General features: G+C 37.8%; 1 protein-coding gene across 2 annotated transcripts in view; it reads left to right on the forward strand.

Annotated features, from left to right (window-relative positions):
* Nucleotides 1-18,364, forward strand: part of GLRA2 (glycine receptor alpha 2) — a gene marked incomplete at both ends in the record, with an annotated part of 210,829 nt that overhangs the window by 150,416 nt on the left and 42,049 nt on the right. For both annotated transcript variants that reach the window (XM_080909613.1, XM_080909612.1), the window contains one exon: nucleotides 14,171-14,320. In XM_080909613.1, coding sequence (XP_080765739.1) covers nucleotides 14,171-14,320 — 150 coding nt within the window. The remainder of the gene's footprint in view (nucleotides 1-14,170; nucleotides 14,321-18,364) is intronic.

Consider the following 18,364-nt stretch of genomic DNA (forward strand, 5'->3'; position numbering starts at 1 on the left):
TGTCGAAAGAGTCAATGCATATATATTATCAGATGATACTGAAAGCCTTAAGAAAGCAAAGAACAGGGCCTGGAAGTTATTTCTAGGACTATCATCTCTCATTGTTTTAATATTGGAAGAACTCCACTCTACTATTGACTTGGTTTTCTCTCTCCTAACCTTTTCTTTCATTTGAGTCACAAAATCTTACAATGGGGGAATCTCAGAAAAAGAAAAGTATAGTCAAGAGTGGAGAAAGCCTGTGGCCCATTTTTCATACCCTATCAGTGGCTAAGCCAAGGCCCATATGCCTGACATCTTCCCACTGCTGCCTCCATCATAACTCTGCTACCTCCTCTAAGTTTCTATCATCTTCCATGATCGATTCCTACTAAGAGACTCAAATTGATGTGCACTCTCTGAAGCAGATGTATGGAAATGCTATATTAGAAACCAATATGCTCAATGAGCCCAACAAAAATCTTTTCACACTTCCAATTTGTCTTTCAACTATGTGTTATGACTTTGCATTAAAAAATAATGCCACCCAATGGCATTGTCTTTTATAATTTCTTTAAAAGAACTTACACATTTATTTATGTCATTTTATTCAGGAATCTCTAGGATTTGTTTTTAAGTACTGACAGACTCCCCCAGGCTACTGTCTATTGCAAATATGCATCTAATTATTAGTGAGTAATTTGTGCTTCCATTTTGTTGTTGTTTTTGTTGTCTGGTTTGGTTTGGTTTGGTTTAGTTTGGCTTTTTATTTGTTTGTTTTTGAGGGGTAAGCAGGGAAATATGAAGCTGAGTTGTATCGAAATGCTACCTAGCTACAGGAACTGGACCTAGCTGAAACACGATCTCTGGTAATTTCTACTAACAAAAATAAGCTCAGCAGCACAGTTAGGGGCCTTTTGTCCCACACTAATTCCCATCCTCTGATTGACCTGTAGCTCTTTTCCTGATTTTTTTTTTTCTATCTGCATGGAACCTGGAGTAGGGTGGGGCTCTGGAATCTTTCCATTTCAGTTTCACTTTGTAAGGCACTGAAACAGCAAGTAGCTGATTAGCTTTGAGAGCTTTACTTCAGAAGACACTAAGCATGAGTGGGCAGAGTCCAAGGCCAAGAAAGCAAAGTGTCTGTCAAGTAGGCTCCCGTAGAGATATCCTCACTGACCTCAAGCCTCCACCATGAATTCACATTTAAGTATAGCACGGATGGTAAACTATGCCATGGGAGGGACACTGGATAGGAAAGCTTCTCAGTTGACACTGGCTCTGCCATCCAGTTTAAATAATGTTTTGTATGTGAAATACTCTTCACTTCAACTTCAAACTCAGCTCTGTCTTTAACTCCAGACTGCCACATCACAGCGGCAAAAGGTTTTAAGTGCATTGCTGGCAACCTTATTACAAAGAGGGTGTATTATCCCCTAGGTTTAACACAGGGTTCAAGGCAATCTTCAAGAAATGGGACGATTTTGTTTGTTTCTTTGTTTGCACTGTTTGTTAAGCTGGAATTCTAATACATGCCTGGATTATAGCCCCCAATCACCCATTCTCTATAGAACCTATCCATCAGTCATCTCAAAAACTAGCTTGCATTGTGTCATTTTTCTATGGATGTGACAAAATACCACAACAAAGGAAACTTAGAAAAGAAAGCATTTCATGGAGCATATGGGTTCAGATCGTTAGAGTTCATGATAATAGAAGAAAGTCAAGGCAGCTGGAAAAGTTGAATGTGCATATCTTGAGAGCTGAAAATAGGAAGCAGAGAAAGGCCCACTAGAAATGTCCAAGTCTTTTGAAATCTCAAAGTCTTCCCCCAGCAGCATACTTCCTACATTTTTCCCAAATAGTTCAGCAACTAAAGACTAAAAACCTGAATATAGAAGTTGATGAGGCCGTTCTTCTACAGAGCAACCAACAATATGAGCGTACTATCTCTATAGAATCCTGGAGAGCTTGAATGTGTTCACTTGCTTAGCACTTGCCCATCTACTCTGCTAAAGTTCTGAGATTCAGAAATAATCAAAACTGAGAAATGTCCAGAATGGCTAAGATCAAAAACTCAGGTGAGAGCAGATGCTGGCGAATATGTGGAGAAAGAGGAACACTACTCCATTAGTAGTGGTATTATAAGCTGGTACAACCACTCTGGAAATCAGTCTGGCGGTTCCTTAGAAAATGGGACATAGTACTACCTGAGAACCCAGCTATATCACTCCTGGACATATACCCAAAAGATTCTCCAACTAACAATGATACATGTTCTACCATGTTCATAACAGCCTTATTTATAATAGTCAGAAGCTCAAAAGAGCCCAGATATCCTTCAACAGAAGAATGGATACAGAAATTGTACATTTACACAATGGAGTACTACTCAGCTATTAAAAACAATGACTTCTTAAAATTCCTAGGCAAATGGATGGAACTTGAAGCTGTCATACTGAGTGAGATAACGCAGTCACAAAAGAACACTCAGGGAATGCACTGACCAATAAGTGAATACTAGTCCAAAATCTTGGAATACCCAAGAAACAATTCATAGAACTTATGAAGCTCAAAAAGAAGAAGAAAAGAAGGTGGATGCCTCAGTCTCTCTTAGAAAAGAGATCAAAAGCATCATGGGAGGAAATAAAGGGACAAATAGAAGAGCAGAGATTGGAAGAAAGATCATGCAGAGACTACCTTACCTGAGGATCTACCCCATATGCAGCCACTGAACTAGTGCCAAGTAGTGCTTACTTGCAAGAACCTGGTATGAATGCCTCCTCAGAGACTCTGCCAGAGACATACTGATACAGAGGAAGAAGCTTGCAGCTAACCCTCAAACTGAACATGGGGAACCCAATGAAGGAGCTAGAGAAAGGACTGAAGGAGCTCAAAGGGTCTGCAACTCCATGGGAAGAACAAAATTATCAACTAACCAAATCCACTACAGCTCCCAGAGACTAAAACACCAACCAATGAGTTCGCAAGGAAAGATCTATGGCTCCAGTTGCACATGCAGCAGGTGGTAGCATTTTCTACTATCAATGTGAGAAGAACTTTTGGATCAGCGAAGGCTCCTTTTCCCAGTGTAGGGAAAGGCCAAGGCAATGAGGAGTGAGAGGGTGATTGGGAAAGGGAGCACCTTCACGGAGGCAATGAGTTGGAGAGGGGACAATGGGACTATGGGAAAGGGGATAACATCTGAGATGTAAATACAGAGAATATCCAATTTTTAAAAATCTATCAAAAAAACCCCTGAGAAATGTAATCAATGCTGCCCTCCTGATATGAACACTTCACCTCATTCTGGGGGAACAGAATTGGCTTATAAATCCTAAATCAATAAGTACATTTCAGGAAATGAAGATCTCTTGGCTCTTTCACAGTTTTCTTCTTATCAAGCCTCCAGTTTAGTAGCTATAAGATCGGAAACATTTGTAATCACTGTATATGTAAAATGCCACTCTAAACTATTTCATTTAGTATAATCTAAAGAATGGGACTGACTTAGTTTTTGAGACAGAATCCCTTGAACTTCTGAAACTCCTTTGTCTACTACCTAGTTTGGGTGATTGTTAGAATGTGCTACCAGACCTCACTTGGGTGATGAAAGCTGGACTTTTTATTATACCTGGTGCCTTGTATATAGTAGCAAGATCCTACCAGCTGAGCTATATCACCAGGCCCAAGAGTAGATTTGTTTGTTTGTTCAGAATTAATGTTCTCTTCTGTCCTCCCTTGCTCATAAGTATAAAATCAGAGCTTAGGTTAGGATAGAGATTTTGAATGAATTAATGAGTGAATGAATGAACAAATAAATGAAAATTGTAGTCAAAGAACATGAGGCATGAACTGCTGGAAGAACAAGTGAACAGTGTCCTTACCTTTTAATATTTATCATCTTCTGTGGCTGAATGTTAACAGTTCTCCTGCTTCTTACATGTTCATGCTATTGCGTACATCGTTTCACTCTTTTCAGTGTAGATGGTGTCATTGAGTGAAAGGAGAGGCAATGAGTAATTCTAGACTCACCTTCATAGATGCGAGGTTCCCCAGAGATCAGTCCAGGTTAATTGTGAATTGCAGTTCAAACACTGGCTTCATGATTTCAGTAAAGTTAAAGAGTAAAGTCACTTATCATTATAGTAAGAGATAACTAAATCCGAACCTAGAGGTGAAAGTTCTTTATTAATGATAATTTTATTTCTCTGTAACAGTACATCAGGTTTTATGACATCCAGCATGTCACTACAGTGAGATTCACTTCTATGTGAACTTAGACTGTGTAAATTTTAAGTAGGACAAAGGAAAAATACTAATACAATCTTAGTGGATACACAGAACATGAAATGTAAGAGATTTTACCTTTATTCTGCTCTGGGACATTTCCTTGAATTATGCAAGTTTTAAATTATGCAATTACATCAGATGGTCATCCCTTGCAAACCAATGCAAATGAACATCTACAAACTGCCAAATGAGTGCTAAGATTTACAGAAAGCCACTTACTCAATCCTTTAGAGATCCCATTGGACTGAAACCTGTACCTTAATATGAAGAAACTGAAATTCCAAAAAGTTAAGCCATTTTCCCAAGTCATTGATTAGGATTAAAATACAAATTGGCTAAACCTTAATATGCTTATCTCCTACCACATGCACACACATACACTGACTGAATTAGAATCTATTTAAAAGAGCATCACATTGCCATTCCCTAATATCAACTTTCTAATATTGACACAAAATAGCTAGCTCTTTTTCTTCAATTTTCCCTTTGTCTTTTTCAAATAGTGGCCATTCAGCTACTGACATCCCACTAACTTCTCATTCCTGACCAACTGGGGAAGAAACAGCTACCTCCTTTGTGTCTAAAGGTGTAGTCCAAGAGAGGAAGCAGTGGTAGTATTCCTTTTAGCTGAGAATGAAATGGATTGTGGCAGAAGCAAGCACTGGGAAGATGTTTTCTATAGTACTGCTTCTTCCTCTTTCTCAAGATGTAAATACTGCCTTGGCTTTGGCTTCTCTGGATGTAGAAGGAGAATTTGACGGAGTATTTCTGCAGAGTGCAATTATGGTATAGTGAATATTGCCTGGTATTACTTGTATATTTGGATGATGGACAGTAGTACACTTCTAGCATCCCTCCCTTTTCAAAACTCGCATGGGTATATGGCTTTGTTACACCACATTGAATAGCTTCTGACTTCTATAACCCAAATGTCAAACAAAAAAATTGACTCCCAGGGGTTTTCTGTACAATTTGTTACTGGTTGGTTCATTCAGATGGCAAGCTTGAAGGTACTGCCACCCAATGGTTATTTGTGCAAACAACACTTTCATGAGAGCTGTATTGTTGTAAATTGCTTTGCCCATACTCCAACAAGAATACCACCTATGGGGGAAAAAAATGCATGAAGGTTGGGATACTGGCATAGACCAGATAGTCAGCTCTGCCACTGTATGTCTTTGCCAAGGAAATCTAATCTCCTTGCATTAAACAGCAGATGTGAGCTGTTTTAATTAGGCAATAAAAATCACAACTTGGCCCTGAAACTATAAAGACAAAATTGTACAACACTATGAATTTTTGGCATCACAGTTAGTTCACATGTCTAGTTTGGATGATATAATAAATGAGTATAGATAGGAGACAAAATCAAAAAGCAAAGACAGAATTCTTCTTTCCATACTCGTTCATTTCTTGTGCTATTTGATTTTGTTGTGCGTTTAATAAATTTATTTCCATTCTTGAGAGTGAGCTTCAGGTTCAGTGAGAGACTCCTCAAGACAGTCAGGTAGAGAGTGATAGAAAAATACCCTTGACGTTCTTCTCAAGCCTCAACATGTATGCACACAGCTATAAATATCCTTTATACAAGCATACACATAAGCCTTTTTATCTCCCCACACAAAAAAAGGAAAACAGCTGAGCATATTGTTTGTTCTGTGAATACCACTTTGTTTCTTTTCTATTAAGACTAATGTTTTGTAGATAATAGTCACTTATGAATCTTCTCCCCTATAGGAAATTTCACTCCATACATAATTATAGACAATATCTTTTATTAGTGTATAAAGGAATGTCATAGATCTCTGGGTTCAGCCTAGTGGCTAGGAATGTACTTTAATTGGCACCCTGTCCTATGGAAATGCTTGCCCAAAGAATGAAGAAAGTAGTCCTTGTAAAATTATTACTTTGTCCTGGGTACCAATGTGGGATAGAAAATATCCTACTCATAAATAAGTGACCCATTGTTTTTTGAAATGCTGTAGCATCTGAATATAGAAAACAAATTGTACGAGTCAGGTAAATGAACTCATAACCTGGTTGCCTACTTTGAAATTGAGTTGGGTGAGTCATCAATAAGACACTGGCTCTAGGAAACGTTCTCAAGTTTTCAAAAACACAAAGAGCATCGAAAAACCATCCATCAGTGAGAAGTACCTCTAAAGAGTGTTGACATGATGCCATAGCAACAGTAATTATAACAAAAAGTTGCTTAGCTAGCACCATGAGAGCATGAGCCAACTGATTGACTTGACTTTTCCACTAGATAGGTTTGTAAACTATATGAGCTGAAACCTATAAAAACATAATAAATCTTCTTTTCCTTAGTAAACCCAGATCCAGAGAAACATGAACACCATTAGCTAACAGCTCTAAAATACATGACCTACTACTGGCCAGCACAAGAAGTATGACCTGCTCCATTTCCATCCTAGGCTGCATCCTTCTTTGACTTCCTAGTGGTCCCCAACTCTAGGTAACTGGCATTTGTTGTCTGTAGCACACTACATCCCAAAATATTCCTGATTTTTCTGCCTCGGCATCCTGAGCAACTGGCAGTGAGATGGTTCTAAAATATTGAAAATAATCATTTTTAAATGTTCTAAATTCGTCTTTCATTTAGATATCCTCTGTAGTTGCCTCTTCATATAAAATTGTGAAAGGAATTGAAATTCCCATAATTCTTGGAAATTTTGTCAATCAAAAGCAACTTATGGTGGCAGTTACTAACAGCTTTAAGCCTTGTACTCAGTGGCACAGATAGAAAGGTATTGCATTTTTAATCCTGAAAATATTCTATACTTGAATTTTGCAGATACAACACATATGCATGAATACTAAAATGGGTCAACTAACTATAAATACATTATAAAACCTAAATATGAATAAGATCACAGTGGACAGAGAAAGCATCATATCGAAGATAGAATCTGAGTTACTCCTGAAGCAATTATCTGGAAACAAATTAAAGTGTGATAATTACACAGTGTACAAAAAAAACTGTTAAGCAAGGTTTCTAAATTTAATAACAAAACTCACATCTGGCACTAAATTCTTGGTCTTGGGCGCCTCACTTCAGCTTCAGATGTTGCTGAGCATCCTTGAGAGAAACCTAATTCCTTACTGGGACCTACTGGACTAGACATAGTACTAGGAGGTTGGGAGCATTTATTTTCTTTCCTAAACTTGGTGTTATTGAACTCAAAACTACTAGCATTTGGACTGAAGAACTTGTGGCTGTGGGGATGCTGGCCATGGTAGGATGTCTAGCAGCATCCCTGTCCCATACTTGTAGTGCCTCCCAGTGGTTGTAACAAGTTAAAAAAAATCTTCAGATATTGCCAGATTTCCCTGGAGGTGCAAAATAATTCACTCCCTTGATTTGGGATCCACTAGTGTAAACAATGAGTAATAGCAGGAGTTGGCTTCCTGTGGGTCTTGGTGATAAGAAGAATTGCTTAATCAAAGAGCAAAGTTTGTGTTAGGAAAGAGTGGGATAAAGTTAAATAACAAGGGCAGACACATACTGACAGTATCCTGAATACCAGAGGCTGCAAGAGCCTGCCATAGTAATGTTTGTGCCCATGTGTTTCTAATTGAAATTGGTGTTTTGAAATTCATCCCACAGGAGTAAAAGGGCAAAGGGCCACTGGGGGTACTGAATGCAAAGGGACCTATTTACATGAGCCAGGTCTACCTGTTAATGGCTAAGACCATAAAGGCACCTTTGGAAAGAAAGCAAGTAAAGAGTAAATGCAGATGGAACTTTACAGATAGAAATGCAATGTCTTTATAGACTGAATACTAGAGTTGAAGGCAACAAAGAAACCAATGGGAAGAGCAGAGTTGCCAGCGAGAGGACTCCAACAAAATGAATGGAAGAGGAAACGTTTCATTAAATCAACTCTGCAAATGATAACGGTAAACAGTTTAGAATTAGCACAAGAGCAAAGGAGATTTCAGGCATGGAGGATGGCTTTGGTATTACAAAAGGATGAAATAAGTGGATGAATGAATCTTCTCATTTCCATTACACTCTAGAGGAAATGAACCTGAGTTTCTGAGATGGCTGGCTTCTTCCATCTTATATACTGCTGTCTTGAATAAAGAATATCCAGTGTGGATATCCAGTGAAGAGTTAAATCCTCAGGAATAATTTAGAGGCCCTCAACTAGCATGCATAGTTTCTTTCCTATTCCATTGTGTATTGGACTGGACTATAAAATCTAGTTGTAACCGGTGCAAGAAATAAGATACAAAAAAACTTGGCCAGTCTTTGCTGTATACAATGCCAAAAACAACTACACTTCTGCCACCCTCAAATACACCAAAATACGAAATCTATAGAAGTGGGTGGATTTATTGAGGGTATGAATGTAGCGTCTAAATTAAAGCAGAAAATGCGACAGAAGATACAAGACATGGTAGAAGATATTCTACAGAAGAATCAGAGATCTGATCAAAGAGAGCTAGGCCTGAATGGAAGTTGGAAATATCAAGAGGAAAGATATTTCCATAAGGAAGGAGAATGTTGCTTTTTGATAAGCGCTATGCTTTTGGATACAAAATACTGTATGAAAATTATGATAAGACTCGTACAGCTGTACCTCATTTGAAAATTGCTGCTAACATATATTTCTGAAGATGCGGACTCTGCCTGCCTTTAGTGCCTTCTCGGCCTGGAATCAACACCTATCTATCTGTCATCATGCCCCACCCCTAAAATACAGCACATATGCAAATCACTGGAATCCAACCATCTTCTATCTTCAGAACATTGCCTTACACCTTCTTCTACTCATTAAACTCCTATAGGCTAGGGACTGGTGAACATTTTTCCATAAGTAATCACTTAGTGTTTTAGGTTCTGTGGGGCGTTCTGTTTTTTCTCAAAACTACTCAACTGTGCCATTTTAATATAAGTATAGCCATGAGCAATATGTAACTAAGCAAGTTTGACTGTGTTTCAATAAATATTTGGAAGATATTCAGTGAGTCAGATCCAACACTTGAGCCATGATTTACTGTTCCCTGGTCTACTATGAACAAAGGCCCCAGAAGTGTAATCAGAAAACTTCTGAGAGGGATTAATATGCATCTTAGTCATCTTGTATCATCTGATTTACCTTTCAAATAGACGACAGTGCTTTACATAAATCACTAGGGTATGAATGTGTCATGCTTTTCATTTCTTCATGTTGCTTTTGAAATTGCTTTCTTTAAAATGTGTGTGTGTGTGTGTGTGTGTGTGTGTGTGTGTGTGTGTGTGTGTGTGAGTGTGTGTGTGCTGCAGTGCACATGTAGGGGTCAGAGAACAGCTTTGGGTATTGGTTCTCTCCTTTCACTCTATGGCTGGAGTATAAAAGTGAGGCCATGGGGCTTGTGCAGTAAACAGATTTACCTGCTGAGCTTTCTTGCTGGAATGATTAAAAATTTGTAAAAGGAGACTTCCAGTAATTCCAATATTTTGCAGGCCAGTGGGGGGTGGTGGTTAAATAGCAGGCCAAGCCTGACTACATAGCAAGACTCTGTCTTAAAGCACTCAAACTAAAACTAAATTTAAAAAATAAAAATCCCTCTAGAGAATCCAAGTCAGTGAGTCACAGAAGCCTTTTGGGAGCTTAATTACCACTGAAAAACTATCTTGCAGGTTTGTAGTAAAGAAGTTAAGGAAGGGGTCATGTAAGTACAAGAATCATAAAGAGAATGTGACAGGAAAAGATGTGAGCTATAGACTTCTAAGGCTTAGCAGCCAAAGGGAGAGAATCTGACATTAGAACTGGTTAAAAGCAACAAAACGGAATTTCAATCCCGAGAGAACAACACCAAGGGACGTCACATCATAGGGAGTAGACATCACCCTACACCTTCTAAATTTATGTGAATAATGAATTTAATACCAGCACTTCAATGCTGGAAAGAGATTCATAATTTGAAGGCAACTGAGAATCCAACCAAAATTATTAAGAAAGGGAAGAATTCATTAATGAGCATCTATTTTTTCAAAACAGCCAAATGTGTGTTGAGCCTGCTGATGATAAAAAGGAGATGGGAAAGGGGTTTATAAATTCATTCTTGAAAGCTATAAACAACAGGAGTGGGAGAAAAAATGATGGCCAGCTCTACTGGGCTTCACTCTTCCTGTGAGTATGTCTCAGGCATTGACAAATTCTTCTCATTATGAGATCTGAAACATTTATATGCAATGTGAGTAATATATAACAGGGAATATTGTGATTAGTAAAGTTCTTTTATCATAGAATATGCTTGCTTCAGATGAGCAAGTGCAAGACAAATTATTGCTTACTAAGGAAGAACAGTCCAGAATTTTAAGTATGATAAGAGAATTTAAAAGCTTTTTTAAAATATTCTGCTCTTGCAAGTATCAAGTATATAGATTTGAAGATAATACGTGATGGTTTATATTTACCTGATTTAATGTGAGACATGCAAATGACTAGATTATTGTTTATTTTCATTCACTTATTTGTTTATCCATCTGTTCATTCCACATAATTTATTCTTTCTTGTTTTTATCTTTGAGATTAGTAATGCGAAGTGTCTTTTCAGCCCAGGGTCATGCCTCCAAAATGATGAACTTATGCAGACAGAAATACAAAGCATTACTGTTTTTTGACAAACTAAGGAAATAAGCAACTGAGAACAAACAGACAAATTAAGTAAAGTGCAATAATAAAATAAAGTATCCCTGAATCCAGGTGGGAGAAAAGCGGAAGGTTATGAAAGCTTCCAGGAGAAGTGCATTTCTGATGGGTTTTGACAAATTCTGAAAAGGTCTCATTTAGACACACTATGTGTGAATAATCATCTCAGGTAGAAATAGTGCTATATTCCAACGGAAGAAGAAGGCAAAGCACAAGCATTTGAAACAATATACAGGAGACTGACAAGTAGTTCCAATTGTTTAAGATAAAAAGTGTAAAGCAGAGAGCAGTCTTACAAAGAGTAAGTGCACTACCAGGACATGTGCTCGAAGACAGTATCTTCTAGACATAATAGAGAAGCCATGATTATGAAATCTCTAGGCTGCCCTAAAGAATGCCTTTGTCATGCCAACATGGATGAGGGAAATTTCAGGAGGCCTGGCCCTGAGATGAAGATCTACAGGAAACCAATAAATGCTGACAGAAAGGGAGTCAGGCTTCTCCAGGGACCCAGCTCCTGATTAGTCTTCAGCCCTAAATACACATAAGTAAGCAACACTTAATAGACTCAGTCAGACTCTGTGTGTGTGTATGTGTGTGTGTGTGTGTGTGTGTGTGTGTGTGTGTGAGAGAGAGAGAGAGAGAGAGAGAGAGAGAGAGAGAGAGAGAGAGAGAGAGAGAGAGAGAGAGAGAACAGATTAAGGAAGATAGAGGTCATGAAATTGAGAAAGGTGGGTCATGGGAGAAATTGAAGGGAAGGGAAAGGGTGGAAATGACAATGACATAAATATAGTATCATGTATAAAATTCAAAATAAAAATAGTATTAATAACTGCATTCTAATAATAACATAGGTGTTTTCTTTTTCTTGTTAATTTCTCTCTTTTCCAAAACGTCTTTGCATTAACAAGATCACACTCATAAGTAGTCAAATAATTACAAGACTTTTCATAGCATTTATTCTATCCTTGGCATTTTTCTAAACTCTTTACATATATAAAATGGTTTTCTTCACAAAACTACTTCACAAGATAGCATGGTATTATGACTGTTTCATTTTACAGCTGAGGAATGGAATCCATGAGCTGAAGCATGGAGATGTTATTGACATTCCTTAACAATGTACTACTGACTCACTCTAGAACAATGGTTCTCAACCTTCCTAATTCTGTGACCCTTTAATACAGTTCCTCATGTTCTTGTGATCCCCAACCATAACATTATTTCATTGCTACTTCATAAGTGTAATTTCTGACTATACTGATTCATAGTGCAAATATCTCATATATAGTATATCTAATATGTGACCCCAAGGGACTCGTGACCTATAGATTGAAAACCACTGCTCTTGACTCTTGTACTCTTGTTCTCTGTGCTGCTGCTAACTTTCTAACACAAGCGATTATATCATTCCTTACTACAATTCATCCAAAAACTGAGATAACACTAAGAACAGAGACAATCAGATATTTGGGGATAAGGAAGCTCACAGCAACAAAATTTGTAGTCAAAGAAGTGTGATTGAAAAATAACCTAAATGTCTTTTTTATTAATTATCTGTAAACAATCTTTACAGTCCAGTCATTACCCCCCCCCCCAGTGTGCCCTCTGATAGTTCCTCATCCTAATCCTCCTTCCTACCCCGGGGTCCCCAAGAGGATGCCTCCCATCCCATCCCATCAGGCTTTCCCATTCCTTGCAGCCTCAAGTCTCTCAAGGGTTAGGTGCATCTTCTCTGACTGAACCAGACCAGGCAGTCCTCTGCTGTATATGTGTTGGTGGACTCATATCAGCTGGTGTATGCTGCCTGGTTGGTGGTCCAGTGTCTGAGAGATCTCGAGGGTCCAGGTGAGTTGAGGCTGCTGGTTCTCCCACAGGTTCACCCTCCTCCTCAGCTTGTTCTAGCGTTTCCCTAATTCAACCACAGGGTACTCTGGCATCTGTCCGTTTTGTGCACACATGATGAATTAGAAGAAAGTTAAATGCCACAAGAAACGTCAAAAATGTCTAAAGGAAACAGGCACTACAAGCCATGTGACTCCAGGAACCCTATTATGTGTGATTAGAAAAGAAACACAGTGGTCAACACTGTGTTTCAGTTTGAATCTTGACATTTCAAGTTTTAGTCTCATGCCTTTAAATAATAATTTAACCCTTCTTTACTCCTGTTCCCTTCTCAGGAAATGGGATAATCCAATTGTTTCCAATTGTTATAGGATTTAGCAGATATATGCATCCATAATGCTTAAAAAGGGTTGTAAGCAAGTACTTCAACAAGAAAATGAAGAAAAACTTAGTAAGTAAATTCATAAAAACTAGAACTGAATAGTTCACATTCACTTGGGAGTTTCATAAGTGTCTTTGGCAGTCTGGAATCTGCAAAGTTAAAGTACTCCTACTTGATTTCCCTATGTACCATAAAAAAATGTGTATAGAAATGTGGATCCTCGCAGTGCAGTGACTGTCACAAGGCCACTCTCTATGTTTGGCCATTGTCTCATCTATCTCATATCTCATATTTAATCTTCTAAGTGGTACTAAGGCATGACGTTTATACCTGTCTTTATTTTAATGTTATAACACCTTTTATTGGTATATGATGTTTGGTAATTTATTTTTATTTATCACAAATTTGAACACAAAGTCCCACAGGTGCAAAATATGACTGCTATTGCTGACCTACATGCCAGATTCTAAAGTGATATTGTGACTCATGTCTATATTAAGAAATGGTCAACTCATAATAATTAGCATAGCCACCATCTTAAACTTTTATTATTTCTTTCTGGCAAGCTGATCCAAAATCCTTTTTTATAACTCTTGATATATATGTTACATTGTTGTTAATCATGTTCATCATATTTTGCCACCTAAAATTAGATTCAATTTCTCCAATAACAGCATTATATCCATTTACCCACTTCTTTCAGTCTCCCAAAGTTTCTGTGAAATAAACTTTGTCTACTTTCAACTTCTATGAAGTAAACACTTTCAAATTCCATATAAGTGAGGTCATGTTTCACTAAACATAGTGCCCACCAGTCCCAATCACACAAATTCTATATACATTTTTCTAGTGGTAGGTATTGCAGAACTAGTTGCAATAGCCTTCTAAATTAAAGGGTAGAAAAATCCTTGATCATTTTGTGTGCCATTCACATAAATGTAGAATTAGGTTTTCTGAAAGCCTTCATGTTTTCTTTTCCTTTCTTTCACCCCATCCTGTTCCTCAGGTCTCCTATGTGAAAGCGATTGACATCTGGATGGCAGTATGTCTTCTGTTTGTGTTTGCTGCCTTACTGGAATATGCAGCAGTGAACTTTGTCTCCAGGCAACATAAGGAGTTCCTCCGTCTCCGGAGACGACAGAAGAGGCAGAATAAGGTAAACTTGTCTCTCAGTATAGGTGGTTAACCAAGAAATGTACCTCAAAATCGAGAACACATGAGTAAGAAGATGAACTTTATTCTTGTCATAAGTACTCCTCAAGCAAGTCATGTAAAATGTTGGGTAAGGTTAAAATGTTGAGTAAAAGGTTGGGTAAGATCTGAGTAGACAAAGTTACAAGGCATGCAGTTAAACTTGAATTCCAGGTAAATAAATACATGTAATATAAATATATCCAAAATAGTGCATTGTATATACATATTCTAAAATTATTTCTTGTTTATATGAAATTCAAATCTTACTGGGCTTTCTGATTTTTTATCTGACAATTCTAATCAGGCATATAGATTCAAATTACAAAGTTATTTTAGAATCTTGGTTGAATAAGGGTAATCATTATGTGTGTGATTGTGTATACATAACTGATTTGGTGTTTTCCATCAGCTAGTCTGTATTTCTGTTAGTGGTTCTTAACCATCCTAATGTTGTGACCCTTGTTCCTCATGTTATGGTGACCCCCAACCATAAAATTGTTTCATTGCTAATTAATAACTGTAATTTTGCTACTGTTATGAATCATATTGTAAAGATTTGATATACAGGATATTTGATATGCAACCCCTGTGAAAAGGTAATTTGGCACCAAAAGGATTGCCACCCAAAGGTTGAGAACCTCTGCTTTATGGGAACAATGCCGTACAGGGGCACACTACATGCTGGAAAATTCAGTTAGGCTAAACTCATTGTTTGACCTCAACTTTTGCACCAAAACCTTAATATTTACCTTATTCAGAGGTTTACATTTGAACTTAGTAGTTCAATATATCCAGTTTAGTAGGTCTCAAACTTGCTTGCACGTTCGAATCACCTGCATACACTTCAAAACTCCCAGACCTTGGCTGTACCCACCACCAATTACATTCCTATTTCAGGATTGGGATCAGTATTTTCACATCTCACAAGCAATTCCAGGGTATGAACATATTTGGGAAGCAAGCTTTGGTTTATAATTCCAGCCCCATAAAGGGTACCAGAAGCATTTTACCTGGTTTGCACTCCTGACTAAAAAACAAACATGGCTGTTGATATACAAATTGTTGCCTTCTGTAGCAGTACAACTAAAGAGTCAAAATTTAATGAAGACTACATGGGCTATTATTCAAATTCTGTTCTTCAATATTCCATAGGTCAAACCTGCCGGTGACAGTGAATCAAAAAGTGACTCATATAGTATTATGCTGGAGTTTACAAATGTGTTTAAGACTTATTTCTTGAAGTACCTAGATATAAACCCAAGACATTATTAGATACTGTTTACTTTGAGGCGTCTGTGGGTGTATAAGTTCCCTGCATCCTGGCTGTAGCCACCAACAGTTTTTAAAAGCACTCCAAAAGTAAATACTGCTGGATAACCTGACTCTCACACTTAGCTACATTTCTAGAAACTATCTTTCCAGGCTAGAAACACACACTCACACATGTGTGTGCAGCTCATGTGTGTGTGACACACACACACACACACACACACACACACACACACATTTTCTCATCCATTTCTTTTTTTTTTTACATTAAGCCTATATACCTTTTCTGCAGAAGTTAGTTATTTTGTTCAGAGAAGTCTAGTCTAGTGGCACAAGTTCAGAGTCACTTGTTCTGGCCAGGAACTATTGATTTGTGATATTTCAGCTCACAAACAGTGCAGAGTTTGCACTACATATGTTACAGTGCTGTAATTGTCTGTGAGTGGTTTAAGTCACTCAGCAAATCCTTTTAGGAGCTAATAATGCCCAGGCTCACCCAAAGTCACTATATTATATGGGGACTCACTTAGAATTTGTATGGGAAATGGTAACTCTAAGAAAACTTCTCTAAAGACAGTGACTCAGGAGGTTTGGAGTGAAACAAAATAATACATAGCATCAACTAGCACTTCAGTGATTGTGATGAAAAAATTAAAAATCATTATATTCACTCACTGCTTGTGACCACAGATGGAAAGTGACTTTTATTTTCTTTCAAAATATGAATAATTTGTAATACATTTAGAAAGTCTGTGTAGAAGATTATTAGCCTCAATGGGAATGAGTTATGTGATTTTTTTGACAATACTGGCATAATAAAATAATAACCATTAAATACTACCTATGTTTTAAAACTATAATTCATAAATGAAAAAAGAGAGGAAAGCACAGCAAAATTTCAAATGAAGAAATAAAAGGGAGGGTGAAAAACAGAAAGGATAAAAATCTCAAATGGCAGAAAGCCAAATACATTCACAAATGATACAAAATAGACAAATGCCTTAACTGAAGGACAGAGATAGTCAGATGAAAACACTGCATGGTATTGGTGCAGAGACAGGAAGGTAGATCAGTGGAATAAAATCAAAGACCTACACACCTATGGTCACTTGATCTTTGACAATGGAGCTAAAACCATCCAGTGAAAAAAAGACAGCATTTTCAATAAATGGCACTGGTTCAACTGGTGGTCAGCAGGTATAAGAATGCAAATCAACACGACATCATCTCCTTGTACAAAGAATATAAAATAAATGCACTGAAACTAATAGAAGAGAAAGTAGGAAGGAGGCTCGAACATATGGCACAGGGGAAAATTTTCTGAACATAAAGAAAACCAATGGCTTATGCTCTAAGATCAAGAATTGACAAACGGGACTTCATGAAATTGTAAAAGATATTATCAATAGGATAAAACAATAACCAGTAGATTTGGAAAAGATCTTTACCAATACTAAATCCAATAGAGGGCTAATATCCAATATATACAGGAACTCAAAAAGTTAGACTCCAACGATCCAAATATGCCTATTTTAAAATGGGAGACTGAGCTAAACAAAGAATTCTCAACTGAGGAATATTGAATGGCTGAGAAGCACCTAAGGAAATAATCAAAATCCTTAGTCATCAAGTAAATGCAAATCAAAACACCCCTGAGATTGCACCTCACACCAGTCAGAATGACTAAGATAAAAACTCAGGTGACAGGAGATTCTGGGGAGAATGTGGAGAAAGAAGAAGACTCCTCCATTATTGGTGAGATTGCACGTTGATACAACCACTCTGGAAATCAGTCTGGAGGTTCCTCAGAAAATTAGACATAGTACTACCTGAGGACCCAGCTATACCACTCCTGGGCATATACACAAAAGATGTTCCAACATATAGCAAGGACACATACTCCATTATATTTATAGCAATCTTATTTATAATAGTCAGAAGATGAAAATAAGCCAGTGGTCCTTCAACAGAGGTGTGGTACATTTACACAATGGAGTATACACAGCCAATAAAAATGATGACTTCATAAATTTCTTAGGCAAATTGATAGAACTAGAAAATATTATCCACAGTGAGGTATGCCAGTCACATGATATGCACTCACTGATAAGTGGATATTAGCTCAAAAGCACAGAACAGCCAAGATACGATTTACAGACCAAATGAAGCTCAAGAAGAAGGAAGACCAAAGTGTGAATGCTTCAGTACTTCTTAGAAGGGGAAGCTAAATACTCAAGGAGAAAATACAGAGACAAACTGTGAAGCAGAAACCAAAAGAAAGACCATCCAGAAACCGCCCAACCTGGAGATCTATCCCATATCCAGAGACCAAACCCAGATACTATTGTTGATACCAAGGAGTACTTGCTGATAGGAGCCTTATTTGGATGTCTTCTGAGAGCTTCTGCCAGAGCCTGACAAATACAGAAGCAAATGCTTGCAGCCAACAATTGGAGGTAGGTCCACAATGAAGGAATTAGAGAAAGGACTTAATGAACTGAAGGGGTTTGCAACCCTATTGGAAGAACAACAATATTAACCAACCAGACCCTTCAGCACTCCCAGGAATTAAACCACCAACAAAAAAGTACACATGGAGGGACTCCTGGCTCCAGCTGCACCAATGAGAGGAGACATCCTTGGTCCTATGAAAGCTTGATGCCCCACTGTAGAGGGATGCCAGGTTTAGGAGGAAGAAGTGTGAGAGTGGTTGGAGAAGCACCCTCATAAGAGCAGG

This window comes from Micromys minutus (assembly GCF_963924665.1).
Source record: "Micromys minutus genome assembly, chromosome: X".
NCBI classification, from domain to species: Eukaryota; Metazoa; Chordata; class Mammalia; order Rodentia; family Muridae; genus Micromys; species Micromys minutus.